This window comes from Leuciscus leuciscus (genome assembly GCF_965113295.1).
Source record: "Leuciscus leuciscus genome assembly, chromosome: 7".
NCBI lineage: Eukaryota > Metazoa > Chordata > Actinopteri > Cypriniformes > Leuciscidae > Leuciscus > Leuciscus leuciscus.
In genome coordinates, this window is record NC_138731.1 from 20524308 (window position 1) to 20537195 (window position 12888).

The following is a 12888-nucleotide window of genomic DNA, read 5'->3' on the forward strand; positions in this document are numbered from 1 at the left end:
CTAGTATAATTTTTTTACTCTTTTCAGTCGGCTTCTTGTTCAAAATGCATCAAATCAACTGAATCTCAATTTCTCAATACTTTTTGCAAAGATTTTAAACCTCAGATACATAAATTGGATCACGACGACCGGATTGCGTCTGCTCCTCAATCAAGCTCGTCTCTTCTGTCATCGCGCGCATGCTCGTTAACACCCATGACGTTAATGACAGAGAGCTCTCATTGGTTGATCGCTGAGAATTTATTCTAGAATAAATTCATATTTTTGTTCTTAATATTCTTAATCTTAATAATCTCTTATCGACTTTTATTAAGGGAAAATCATATAACTAAACTGTGTAAATTAAATAATTAACTTTATTAAACCTGTTACAGTAGCTGCACACAAAGTAGAAATAAATAGGGAGAAATGGGACACCCTCGTCTGACTCCTCTAGATAAACTAAACCTTGGGGAAGTGCCATTCTTTAATTTAATCGAACAGCTTCTATTTTTGTAAAGGGTTTTAATTACTTTGCAAAACATATTTCCAAAACCAAATCTATACAATGACTTAATAATAAATTGGTGCTCTAAAGAATCAAACGCCTTATAGAGAAAAAAAAGAAGAAAAAAATTAAAGCTGTACTCCTGTATCAATTCTGAATAATCTAATAAATCAACAACCAATCTTATATTATTAACATTATGTATTTTGTTCATAAAACCAGATTGTGTTGCATCTAAGATTAGAGTAAAAATCAGCACAGAAATGTGCAAATTCTTGAGGGTTATTAGTCACTGTCCCGTCAATATTTAGAGTTTCAATTCGCTTCTTATTTTTATGAAGGAATATCAATTCTTAAAGGCAGTAATTTTTAGTTGATGAACGAGCAGAACATTGTAAGTTAGTGGAGAGCGGGGCACAACATAACACGGGGCTAGTTGGAACACACTTGATTAAATACTTCCACACATGCTAGCATGACGAAACTTGGTGTATTTACTAGTTGTAGAAATAAGTGAGGAGTCCGTGATTTGAATCCAAGCCAAACGTGTTTATTACATAAACCTCTGTTGAGTATGATTAACTTACACAGCCACAGGCAGCAAGCTATACTCACAACTTGGCGGGAGATGTGCGGAGGACGGGCAATTAACTAATGCGCATGCGCACTTCCTCAGGTACGGTGTCTTGTAGTGTCCACACAGTACGCAAACACGATCATTCACCAGAATGATCTACACTACTTGCCATATCAACACTTAAGTTTATAGAGACAAAATCATAGACATAATAAATACATAGACGCCCTATTGGCCGCTTTGGAACGTTGCTGCGATACGTCAACGCGTCCGCCATTTTGCGGAGGGCAAGACTGCGCTGTAATCAAATGCAAGTAAACAGGTGAGCTGCGGTTTTTCTGGATAAAAACCAAAAAAAAAGTATATTTATCAACCGATTTCAGTGGTTTGTATGTGGTGTACAAAAAAAGTTCCATCCCTAGTTATTTAAAATCTCGATAGTTAGACTTATAAAATATTTTTTTTTAATAAGGAATGGCCAAAGCTCAGGCTTGTCATGTATTTGGCTTTTTATTCTTGGATAAGAATTGTGAACACCCCCATACTGAGATATAATTTAATTTTCACATTAAATTAAATAAAGTTTTCTTATTGTGGAAAAAGCATATTATGTCATTGACCCGATTTTAGCAATAACAAAGATAACTGATGGATCCTTTATGGTAATACATATGATATGGTACAACTACAGTGCAATGCAAATAGTAAATATAAGATAAAGTGAGAAGTAGGCTAATAGTAAATAGTTTAGTCAATAAAACAAACAAACAGTATACAGCAAATAAAATAGTAATGAAAAGTATAATTATATAATATCATAAGTACTATAATATAATAATAATATATTGATAAGAGCATACAGTTTATGTATAATACTATAATAATAGCAATAGAATATGAAATATCAATTACAGAATATAGACAATAAAAAATAAGTTAAATAGTTACTATGAATAGTACAATAATTTAACAGCATAACTATAATAGATTGATAATCGCAAGTGGTATATTATTATAATAACAATAATAAATAATGTACATTTATATATTTTAAAACATTCTTACATAGGCTATATAAAATAAAATGACGCAACCCTGTCTCTTTTTGTTAAATTTCAGTTTTTAAAAGGTATAAGATTAAGAAGCTATACAAGTCAAGAAATAAAGTAAACGGTTCAGTCAAACATACAGCAGGCTACAACGTTAAAGTTAAATAGCTTAAATATATAAAGTTATGAAACTTCACTTTGCCCTCAGCCAAAACGATTTGCCAAGGAACAAATTATAGATTAACGAGACCAAAGATCGACCGTTAGATATACACAAGACGAATTATTCTCATGTTTAACCACTAGACTAAAGACATCAGCCGTTGACGTACGATCCAGCGGCCAATTAGGGCGTCTATGTATTTATTATGGACAAAATTGCGCCAACGTTCTTTTTTTTGTTTGTAATTTTTTTATATCTATAGACATTTATTAAACCATAGCAAAAGTAAATTTCTTTCTTAAGTACATTTTTAATCTCTATTTTTTGTGTTTATTTAAAATTAGACAAATCTGATATTATTTTAATCTCCAATATGTTATTTAACGGTTGATATTCCGAAAACTCTGGAATAGTCTTCCTGATACTGTTCGTTGCTCAGACTCGCTCTCCCAGTTTAAAACTAGATTAAAGTCGCATCTCTTCAGCCAGGCATTCATATAATATTTTTTATCTTACAGTTCAAAATACAATCCGGTCTTTAGCTCATAATTGCCAGAGGAGAACTGGCCCCCGACTGAGCCTGGGTTCTCCCAAGGTTTTTTTTTTCTCCATTAGGTCACCTGATGGAGTTTTAGGACACCATTAGGTCACTTGATGGAGTTTTTCGGTTCCTTGCCACTGTTGCCTTTGGCTTGCTCAGTTGGGAATATTTTGGGGATATTTAATTTAATTTTATCAATCAATAAATTCCACTTGAAACAAACCTTGTTGTATTATTTTAATTTAATACTGTGAAGCTGCTTTGATACAATCTGTATTGTGAAAAGCGCTATACAAATATACTTGACTTGACTTGATATAGTTATTTAATGCTTCGCTAACTAGCAGAAGACTCTAGCAGGGTTTAAATCCCAGTTGTGCAGGTGGGGCATGTTGTCACATCGCGTTACAACGTGCCCCTATTAGAAATATGCTTTTCTATCCTATACTTTTTTTAATTCTATTGAGGAAACATGAGAAAAGGGTGAATAAAGACTGAGAGTCAATGCTCAGAAATGACTAATTATTCATTTGTTTTGAAGTATGTTGTATAGCTGTGTCAAAAATGAGTTTATATTTAATTATTAAAAAATGGCATTATTTTATATGAAAAAGTTAATAATTGTATTTTATTGAGGAAATATTTTAGTTTGTCTTGTATGTTTGTTTGATTAGATCAAATAGCATTTTAAGCTGTCATATGGTCATGTTACTATGAACCCCTCACATTACAATGTACCCCACCTATGGGGCATGTTGTCACATTTCACTTCCATTCTTTCGGGGTATATCAAGAAAAAAGTGTATAGGCTATACTGTATTAAAAAAAAACAAAGCCACATAATTTTACTAGACATGTGGGGAAAAAAAATACTCTGAACCCTAAGTAGATTTACACAAACTGAGAAAGTCAAAAAGCGTTACTTTGTGCCCTGCTCTCCCCTAGTGCACCTTCTATCCAATACATCGCAATTTGCTTTTGTGCTTTGTTATAAAGTTTCAGATTTCAAATTGTGTCAATATCATTATCAAATTTAAACATACCATTATTGTTTTGTTTTTTTATGTCACGTGTTGTAGCTCCTTCGACCTCATTGTAGCTCCTTATTGACTGAATACCTTTTTTCCCTCCTTTTTACTAATTTCTAAATAAACTATCCTGAATAAACGAATCATGTCTCGTGTAATCACTCAAACTAAGAAAGCTTGAGAGCAATGTTACATTTACCTCATAAAAGTCATTCAATAAACTCATTAGACAATTACATTAGACACTATATTACATATTCATTATATGTACATTTCGTTTTCTGTATATCTGAATAAATCTAACAATCTAAAAGTTTTTATATCAACCATTTAAAACAAAGTTAGCATTATAACTTTATTATTAACTGTGATCTTAAAGGATTTGCTATCCTGTGGCTCCCTCTGATGGACAACATTAGTACTCATCTCTGAATCGAATTGACATAAATGTCTTTTTTTTTTAACGATTACATTTTTTAATGATTATTTTATTACTGATAATATAGCCACATCAAACTCAAATTCACTAATTCGTGGTACCTTATTTCATGCTTTAACGGTTGAATTTTAAACTTCCATTTTGTAGCAAAGTAGTAATTATACATCATAATATCACTTGTTAAATGGTTATTTAATAATTACATTCAGTCCTGCATGAACAGATTCGGTTTGTTTGCAGATTCGATGTGCGCTCACGCGCTCTGCTCACGCACGCGACTTCGGGTGCGCGTGTGTGCATATGAGTGATTCGAATTTAAGTTGCTATGGCGACGGGGACGCGTCTTATGAATTCTGTCTGCACATGTCAACACTTTGATCGCTTTCTGCTGGTTGACACTAGACGAGGCGAATTCAGAGACTTTTGCTGACTATTTTCTGCGCTGATCTTGAGATTGTGAAGCTGTTCGGAGGATTTCAGAGAGGAGACTTTTGCTGACTACTTTCTGCGCTGATCTTGAGATTTTGAAGCTGTTCGGAGGATTTCAGAGAGGATACTTCTAGAAGAAGGAGATCGGATTACATATCCGCCAACGTTACATCGTTCATATTATTTCATATTTCATTATTTCATATTTCATATTACTTCATATTATTTCTGAGGACTCTTTCATTTGATTGTTCTTTTCTTGTTTTAGAGGGAGTTTGGAGTTTTATTTAATTAATTAATTAATTTTGGGGGGAGGGGTATTTCTGAGGAGCATTGTATTGTATTTTGTATTGTATTTGTATTTTTTTATTGCACTTTGAAGGATGCCAGGCCCACATGTTTCTGTGCCCACAGGTCCGGCTGACAGGGAGCAGAGCCCAGATGATGGACGTCCGTCCACTTCCTCTCAACCCTCTCGCAGAGGTCCGGCGCTGAAGAGACAGCTTGAGCAGGTGCACGACTCCCATCAGAGCACTGAAGATGAGATGCCAATGAGAAAGAGGACGAGGATGGGTAAGTCTGAGGGCCAAACAAATGACCATTGGAGAATATCACTGGAGTGTCATTTATTACCATATTTGACCACACTATATTATATCAAAATATAATTTTTGAAGTTCTTCCTCCTGCAGATCAGCAGGTTCGAACCGCTCCAGCTCCAGGCCACCGAAGTCCAGCACATTTCCGGAATTGGTTTGAGGTATTGGCCCTAATAAGCTACAAATGAATTTGAATATATATTAATATTTGGATGATTTTGACACCTTTTTGTGCATTTGTGTGAAATGTTCTTTGTTTATTGTGATATGGAAAGAAATCAGGGTCAAATCTCTTCTATGTGCTCTATGTATATCATCAGCCTATTAGCAGTGAGGAAAGTGCTAGTCAGGAGAGCCAGAATAGGTCTGTAGATCTGACCTCTCTTCTCTGGAGTTCTGGAGAGCATCTCTCTCTTCACTGGAGTGGCTTAGGTCAGGGTCAGATAGTGGAGGATCAGACCACTGCAACCGGTAGTGAGAGACACGCTGAGGGTAAATCCAATGACCAGTTGACAATGTGTAAATGCTCTGTTTATTAGTGCGCTCTGTACATCATAAAGTCTACATCATTTTCAGCTAGATATGAGTATCCATTAATGGAAACGTGTCATTCATGGGAACTTAATTAATTAAGGGAATTTTTCTGTTCCCATTGGATGAAGTGCCATTAATGACCATAATTATGTTACAAATTCACACCTATATCAAAATCCCAAAGTTTGATCAAAGTTATGATATTTTCCAGGACATGTCTTAAATATTTAAACAGAACTCTTTTTTTTTTAAGAATGCATGTAGTAACTGAAGAATCACCATAATATGACTATGCAGTGTTTAATATTTTTTGATTGCATTTAAACATGATATCCCTTGCTCTAAACCCCTCCAGCTCCAGTCCATCACAGTCCAGTCAGTCCAGCTCCAGGTCACAACAACAGAGTGGACGAGACAACCGAGGGTGAGTTTACGGCCATGACCTCAAACATTAAACTCACTGCTGTCCATGCAACTAAATTGAATCATCTTTTTGCAGACAACATCCTGAGCCGGTATGAGATGGGCAGAATGATTGGTGAGGGAGCATACGGCTCTGTCTATGCAGGGAAACGCTTGGAGGATGGCCTTGAGGTATCGTCATTTTCTTACAATATTTAGTCAGCAAATTATTTTGTCTCACTACATCCATTTCAAGTCTTTTTGTGTATATTTTTCCACTACAGTATTTACTGCATTTGACATGTTAGAAATGTAACAATGTTTTTTGGTTTTTTGGTTGATCAGGTGGCAGTGAAAATTGTCAAAAAGCCGCAGAACCTGAAATACATCAACATTGTAAGTAGCCTACACTCGCTATGTTGTTTTCAAATTAAAATATGTAAACATAATGACAACACCTTCATATAATAATGATCTTTCTTCCAGCCTGGACATCCCGCACCCTTCCCATTAGAGGTCGGCCTATTAATCCTGGCTAATGGGGGCCCCAAAGTGTCAGAGATCATTGAGTTGCTGGACTGGCAGGACCAGCCTGACCAATACATCATGGTCTTGGAGCGTCCCTCATCCTGTGAGGATCTGTGGCATTTTTCCCGAAGGCATCAAGAACGCATCCTAGATGAGGACACAGCGCGGCGTATCATGGCACAGGCAACAACCGCGGCTCATATGTGCTGTCGGCGGGGAGTGTTTCACCGCGACGTTAAGCTGGAGAACCTGCTGATCAACACAGAAACGCTTGAGGTCAAGCTGATCGACTTCGGGTGCGGGGATCTCCTGCAGGAAGCTGGCTATGAAAGATTCTCTGGTATGAATTATGAATCAAACCTGTAGTTTGGGACTTAAGTTCTAGTGACTAGTTCAATTGGTATCATATTAAACCATATCTCACATTTGAGGCAGCGTTTTTTTAAATGAAAAACACCAGATGTTTTTACCACATGCTATGGTATTTCATGCTATGGTTCTTACTCATCAGACAAATCTTTTTTCTACAGGCACCATATCCTACCGCCCACCTGAGCACTATACAGAGGGGAAGTACCACGGGAAACCAGCTACCGTGTGGTCTCTGGGAGTGCTCTTATTCCTGCTGGTGTGTGGACGCTTTCCTGGACCAAAAGACAGGCAAATGATTGAAGATGACATCTGGTCTGATCCTGGCTTGTCAAACGGTAAGATGGCGTTCATCACAACAAAGAAGACCAACTGTAATTTAAATCATACAAAACAAAGAAAGTACGAAAAAGTAACACCTGAGCCAAGTGGCTGTATAGAAGATAGATATTGGATAATACAAGCATTTTTTCTGATTTTCTGACCGTACTTTATAGAATAGTCGAATCTTAAAGCTTAATTAAAGTTTAAGGTAATAATCTGACTCACTTCTATCGTTCTGCACAGATTGCTGCCTCCTGATGCGATCCCTCCTCAAGAAAAGCCCAAGTCAACGGATTTATCTGAGGAAAATCCTTCGACATGACTGGTTTAAGGTAATGAGCCTAAGATCAGCTGCAAATGATTTTGAAGATTATATTCACTTTTCATTTTAAAGATTTTAACAATGTTTTCTTCTAATTGTAATCTATGACTGTAACCTTTTTTGTTTGTTTGTTTCAGGTCACAGAATAAGAGATGAAGAGCGACGTCAGAATTCCTCTCCCTCACTTCCTGGGGAGTTCCGGTGAAGGAAGTAACGCTAAAGGACACACGGATTTATTTTGATCACGACTTTTCCTTCAAGGTGAGACAACAAAGATCTCTGTACAAGCCTATCAGAGTACAGTTAAAGGCCCAGGACATCAGAACGCACATTCTGGCTCCTGCTAAACTAAAAGTTTTCAACAATGACGGGACTACAACAATCTTCCCAACTCCAGCTCCAGCAATAAAACAACTGGAAGAAAAGGGATTATATAAAGCTGCTTATGAGAATCTAGCCTGGTAATACCAGACTCTGCTACTTCACTTTGCTTCGTATACAGAGTCTGGAAGGGCATAATAGAGAAGTGTTTTCTCTCTCGCGGGGGGGTGCTTGTCTGAAGTTTAAAATCATTGGTTACCCGTAAGCCAATCACATAACGTTTGGTTATGGCGTGTGTTATGCGCATGCTCAGCCGCATCTAACTTCCACTGTAAACGCATGTATGATGCAAAAACTAAACCATCGAGCGAAATACCGGAGTGAACATGGCTGTGAACGACTTTTGCAGATTATGTGAAGTAAATCTACGCATCCACGGTACAATCAGCGTCTACGTCACGGCTCTCAGCCCGCCCTCTGTTCGTTGATTGGCCCGGCTGTTTTCAGGCCGGTGGAAAACTGAAAGATAGGCTGCTATCTCAGACTGACTACAGGAGCCTACTAGAAATTGATACATTATTATTTTTTTTTATTTTTTTTATTTTTTTTTTACTACATTATTATATAGGCTGAATACTGAGGGTATAATTGTATACTTTTGTTGGGTGCCGGCACATATTGGGATTGTAGGAAACGAAATAGCGGATAAATTAGCAAAAGAAGCGTTAAAAAAAGACTTGATAGAAGTAAAGATACTTTTAGGAAGAAATGAAGTTAGATCAATAATTAATAGAGAAATAATAGGAAAGTGGCAACAAAGATGGGAAAGTAGCAGTACAGGTAGGTGGTACTATAGTATTGTAAAATCTGTAGCGGGAAAAGAATTGTATTATGGAAGGCATAGAAAGGAAGAGGTAATGATTTCTAGACTAAGGATGGGTCATACAGGGTTAAATTCAACTCTGGCATTAATGGGAAAGCATGGGAATGGTATGTGTGATGAATGTGGTGTTGTTGAAACAGTAGAACATGTGTTTTTAAAATGTAGTAAATATGAAGAACAGCGTAGAGACCTTTTTATTAATATAAAGAACAGACCAGTGGGCATTATGGATATATTGGGAAAGGTTTTGAGTAATAGTCAGAGGATTAAGGAAGTAATAACTTTTTTAGAGGTTACAGGACTAGATCACCGGATTTAGACTATAAGAGGAGAAAGTATAGATCTGATCATCTTGGAGGTGAAGAGCTTAATGTGTAAGCTGGAGGAGCTGAACACGCAGCGCCAGCTGAAAGTGGGCTCTGATCCTAAGGGATGTTTTTTTTTTTTTTTTTTTTTTTCGCAAATCAGATCCATCAACCATATGTACTAAGTAAACAGTAGGTGGCGGTAATACTCCTAAGGAGTCAACGGCCATGGAACAAAAAGAAGAAGAAGAAGATGACTACAGGAGCGAAATGAAATTAGCGGAAGTAGGAAGTCTGACGTAGTCAGGCTAATGAGAATCCACCTTGAACATTGAACTGCATACTCGAGGTATGATTAGAAAATACAATGGCTTGGACATTGTTTCGGTTAGCCTATAGCTTACTTGGTTATTTAAGAATACTAAGTTCTTGAACATTATTTTTGTTTATATTTTTTGTTTTGTTTATTTATTATTATTATTATTATTAAATAAAAGGTGTTTATTTAAAGGTTCAAGCAATTTGTTGCATTGGGAACGCTATGTTTGTTTTTTGAGGCTGAACAAGCTTAAGATATATGCCAGAAAACAACTGTTTGGTTATTATAGAAACTATTATGAATGGGGGAGGGGGACACTCTACTTGCTGCATCAGGATATGTATCCTATATATTTGGTTACATTGACCCTAATTCTTAGACAAAACAACAGTCACCAATAGATATCACCCGACAATTGGGTGGTGCAGATGGAACTCTTTTTGTTGTTAGTTTATATGTATGTGAGTGGGTGGGTTTTGTGTGTTAAATGTTTTTTTTCTTTTTTTTTCTCTGTTCTCTTGTTGTTTTTATTTGATCGATTCTACATGCCATGTAAGTCTGAAGGGTTGCAAGAGTATTTTCTTTATTTTTTCTTTAAAAAGACTATTATGGATAAATCATTCAAATTAATTACATGGAATGTTAAGGGTATAGGACACTCTATTAAAAGGAAAAGAATACTCACAGCTCCCAAGAGAGAGAAAGTGGGAATAGCCTTATTACAAGAAACTCACCTTTTACCTGAAGAACATCTTAAATTGAAGAAAGACTGGGTTGGACAGATTTTCTTTTCATCTTTTAAATCAAACAGTAGAGGAGTTGCAATTTTATTTCATAAACATATATCTTTTGAATGAATTGATCAGATCTCAGACACAGAGGGAAGATATATTTTGGTGAATGGGACAATTTGGGGCAAGCAGATATAACTATACTTAACATATATGCTCCTAATATAGACACACCTATATTCATTTCTGATATCTGAATACGCAATGTACAGCATTTGGCTTGATGGGAGGAGATTACAACTTAACTCTTTCAAAATTAGACAGATCTTCTTCTCACTCTGTAGGTTCTAAACCTATATCTGCAAAAATGTTGCATGCTTTGGGATTAGAAACAGGGCTAATAGATGTATGGAGAGAAATTAACCCTATAAAAAGGACTATACTTATTTTTCCAATACGCATAAATCTTATTCTCGTTTAGATAATTTTTTTCTTCCTAAAAAATACATGAAGCTTGTTTCATCTTGTGAAATACATGAAATCTCTATATCAGATCATGCAATGGTTTCCTTGGAAATTACTTTAAATGAAGTTCACAAATCTAAAATGTGGAGATTTAATAACTCGTTATTAGAAGATGAAATGTTTTGTAAAAAAATGAGAGAGTGGATCGAAGAATTTAATACTTTTAATTGATCATCTGAGATGGCCCCATCCATACTTTGGGATGCAGAAAAAGCTACTTTGAGAGGACATATTATATCATACTCCTCTTATAAAAAGAAAGAAAGAAAATCAATTACTAATGGTCTAAAGGAAGAACTGTTACTTAGAGAAGCGTTACATAAGCAAGATCAATCTGAAGAAAACTGGAATAAATTAGTTCTAGCTAGGGCAAATTTTAATTTAGACCATAACTTTGCGCCACGTGTTGGCAGATATTCAAATATTTTCTATGATCTCAGGGTATAAGGTTAACTTACAAAAATCAATTGCTTGCCCTCTTAATATTCCAAATGAAGAAAATGTTAGGAAAGAATGCCCCATTTCTTGGTCTGTATATGGTTTTAAATATCTTGGAATACAAGTGACACCCGTTTTGGATAAACTATTTAAGGACAATTATAACCCTTTACTGGAGAGTTGTAAAAAGAAACTTCAGATATGGTCTGTTCTTCCATTATCTCTCATTGGGAAAATCAGTGTTATTAAAATGAGTAGTTTATTTATGCTTTTAATATGTTACCATGTTATATTTCTTTTTCTTTCTTTAAACTATCAATAGATGTTTAACAAAGTTTATATGGAACAATAAGACTCCCCGAATTAAGCTGTCCACTTTAACAAAATCATATTTAAAAGGGGGCTTAGGACTTCCACATTTTCAGTGGTATTACTGGGCCTGCCAAATTAGAAATATCATAAATTGGAAGTTAGAAAATAGTTCCCTGTGGGTAACTTTGGAATCACAAACATGCTATCCATTGGAGATCACAACAACACCTTATGTTAATAATTTGCAGTTTCTGATGAGTGTAGAGGGGTTGCCCCCCTTACAAGCCACACTGAAAGCTTGGCAGGACTGTAATAGGTATTTGAACACAAAAGGTTATATAAGTAAAAACTCTCCTATTGCATTTAACCCTGACTTTTTAGCACTTTCCCAAACTGATTTTCGAAACTGGTCACTTCATGGGCTGAAAACCTTTGCGCATATGTTTGATGAAGACTCTGAATCTGTTAAATCTTTTTCTGCTATTTGTGTTGAATATCAAATTCCTAGAACAGATTTTTTTAAATATCTGCAGATTCGTCACATTATTATATCTCTACATGAAAAGGGACAACTTAGATTATATCCTACTGAGTTGGAACAATTTATTATCTCTGCTACTTCGGTTAAGGGGAAGATATCTCATCTGTATATATATTTTTTTTTTAAAGCTGTTTTTTCTTTTTGGGAAAAGATTCATAGAGTAATTCAAGATATGTGTAACTGTACTTTTGAGCCATGCCCTATGTTATATTTATTGAATTATAAAGGGCACAGTTGATTTTTTTATTAGAAAATAGGTGTCCCTTTATAAGAAAATGTGTGCTTACAATGTTTTCTTATTTTGCTAAAAAATGTATACTTACTGCATGGATTTCCCAGTCAGGACCCACAGTGGGTCAATGGCTGGAGCAGATAATAGATTTCTTGCCCATTGAAGAAATTACAAGTAAACATCGTTCAAGATTGCAAGAGTTCCAATCCACATGGGCCTTAGTACTAAATTATAATATAGAGACTATAAAATGATAAACTCAAATGGAATAATGGATAACTCACAGACAGTGGTAGTGTGGAATCCTCCCTTTTTTGTGTTGTTTTTTTTTTTTTTTTTTTTTGCTGCTGTTGTGTCTGGTCGATATATTTTGTAGTATTTTCCATGAGTTTTTTTTTTTGTGTGTGATTGTGCTGTGTGTGTAATATGTGTTAAATTGTGAATTAAAAAGAATTCCTCTCCTGTGAAAGCTGCTTCTGCCACGGCCCTC

At 35.6% G+C, this 12888-nt stretch overlaps 1 protein-coding gene across 1 annotated transcript; it reads left to right on the forward strand.

The window, feature by feature from the left end:
* Positions 1 to 5096: 5096 nt before the first annotated feature.
* LOC309502561 (serine/threonine-protein kinase pim-2-like) lies at positions 5097 to 7996 on the forward strand (the record flags this gene model as incomplete). Its single annotated transcript, XM_082174964.1, has 9 exons — positions 5097 to 5286; positions 5406 to 5473; positions 5633 to 5804; positions 6202 to 6270; positions 6346 to 6440; positions 6594 to 6644; positions 6735 to 7116; positions 7307 to 7483; positions 7929 to 7996. 9 exons carry the CDS (start codon positions 5097 to 5099, stop codon positions 7994 to 7996), a joined length of 1272 nt encoding a protein of 423 aa, XP_082031090.1.
* Positions 7997 to 12888: the final 4892 nt, after the last annotated feature.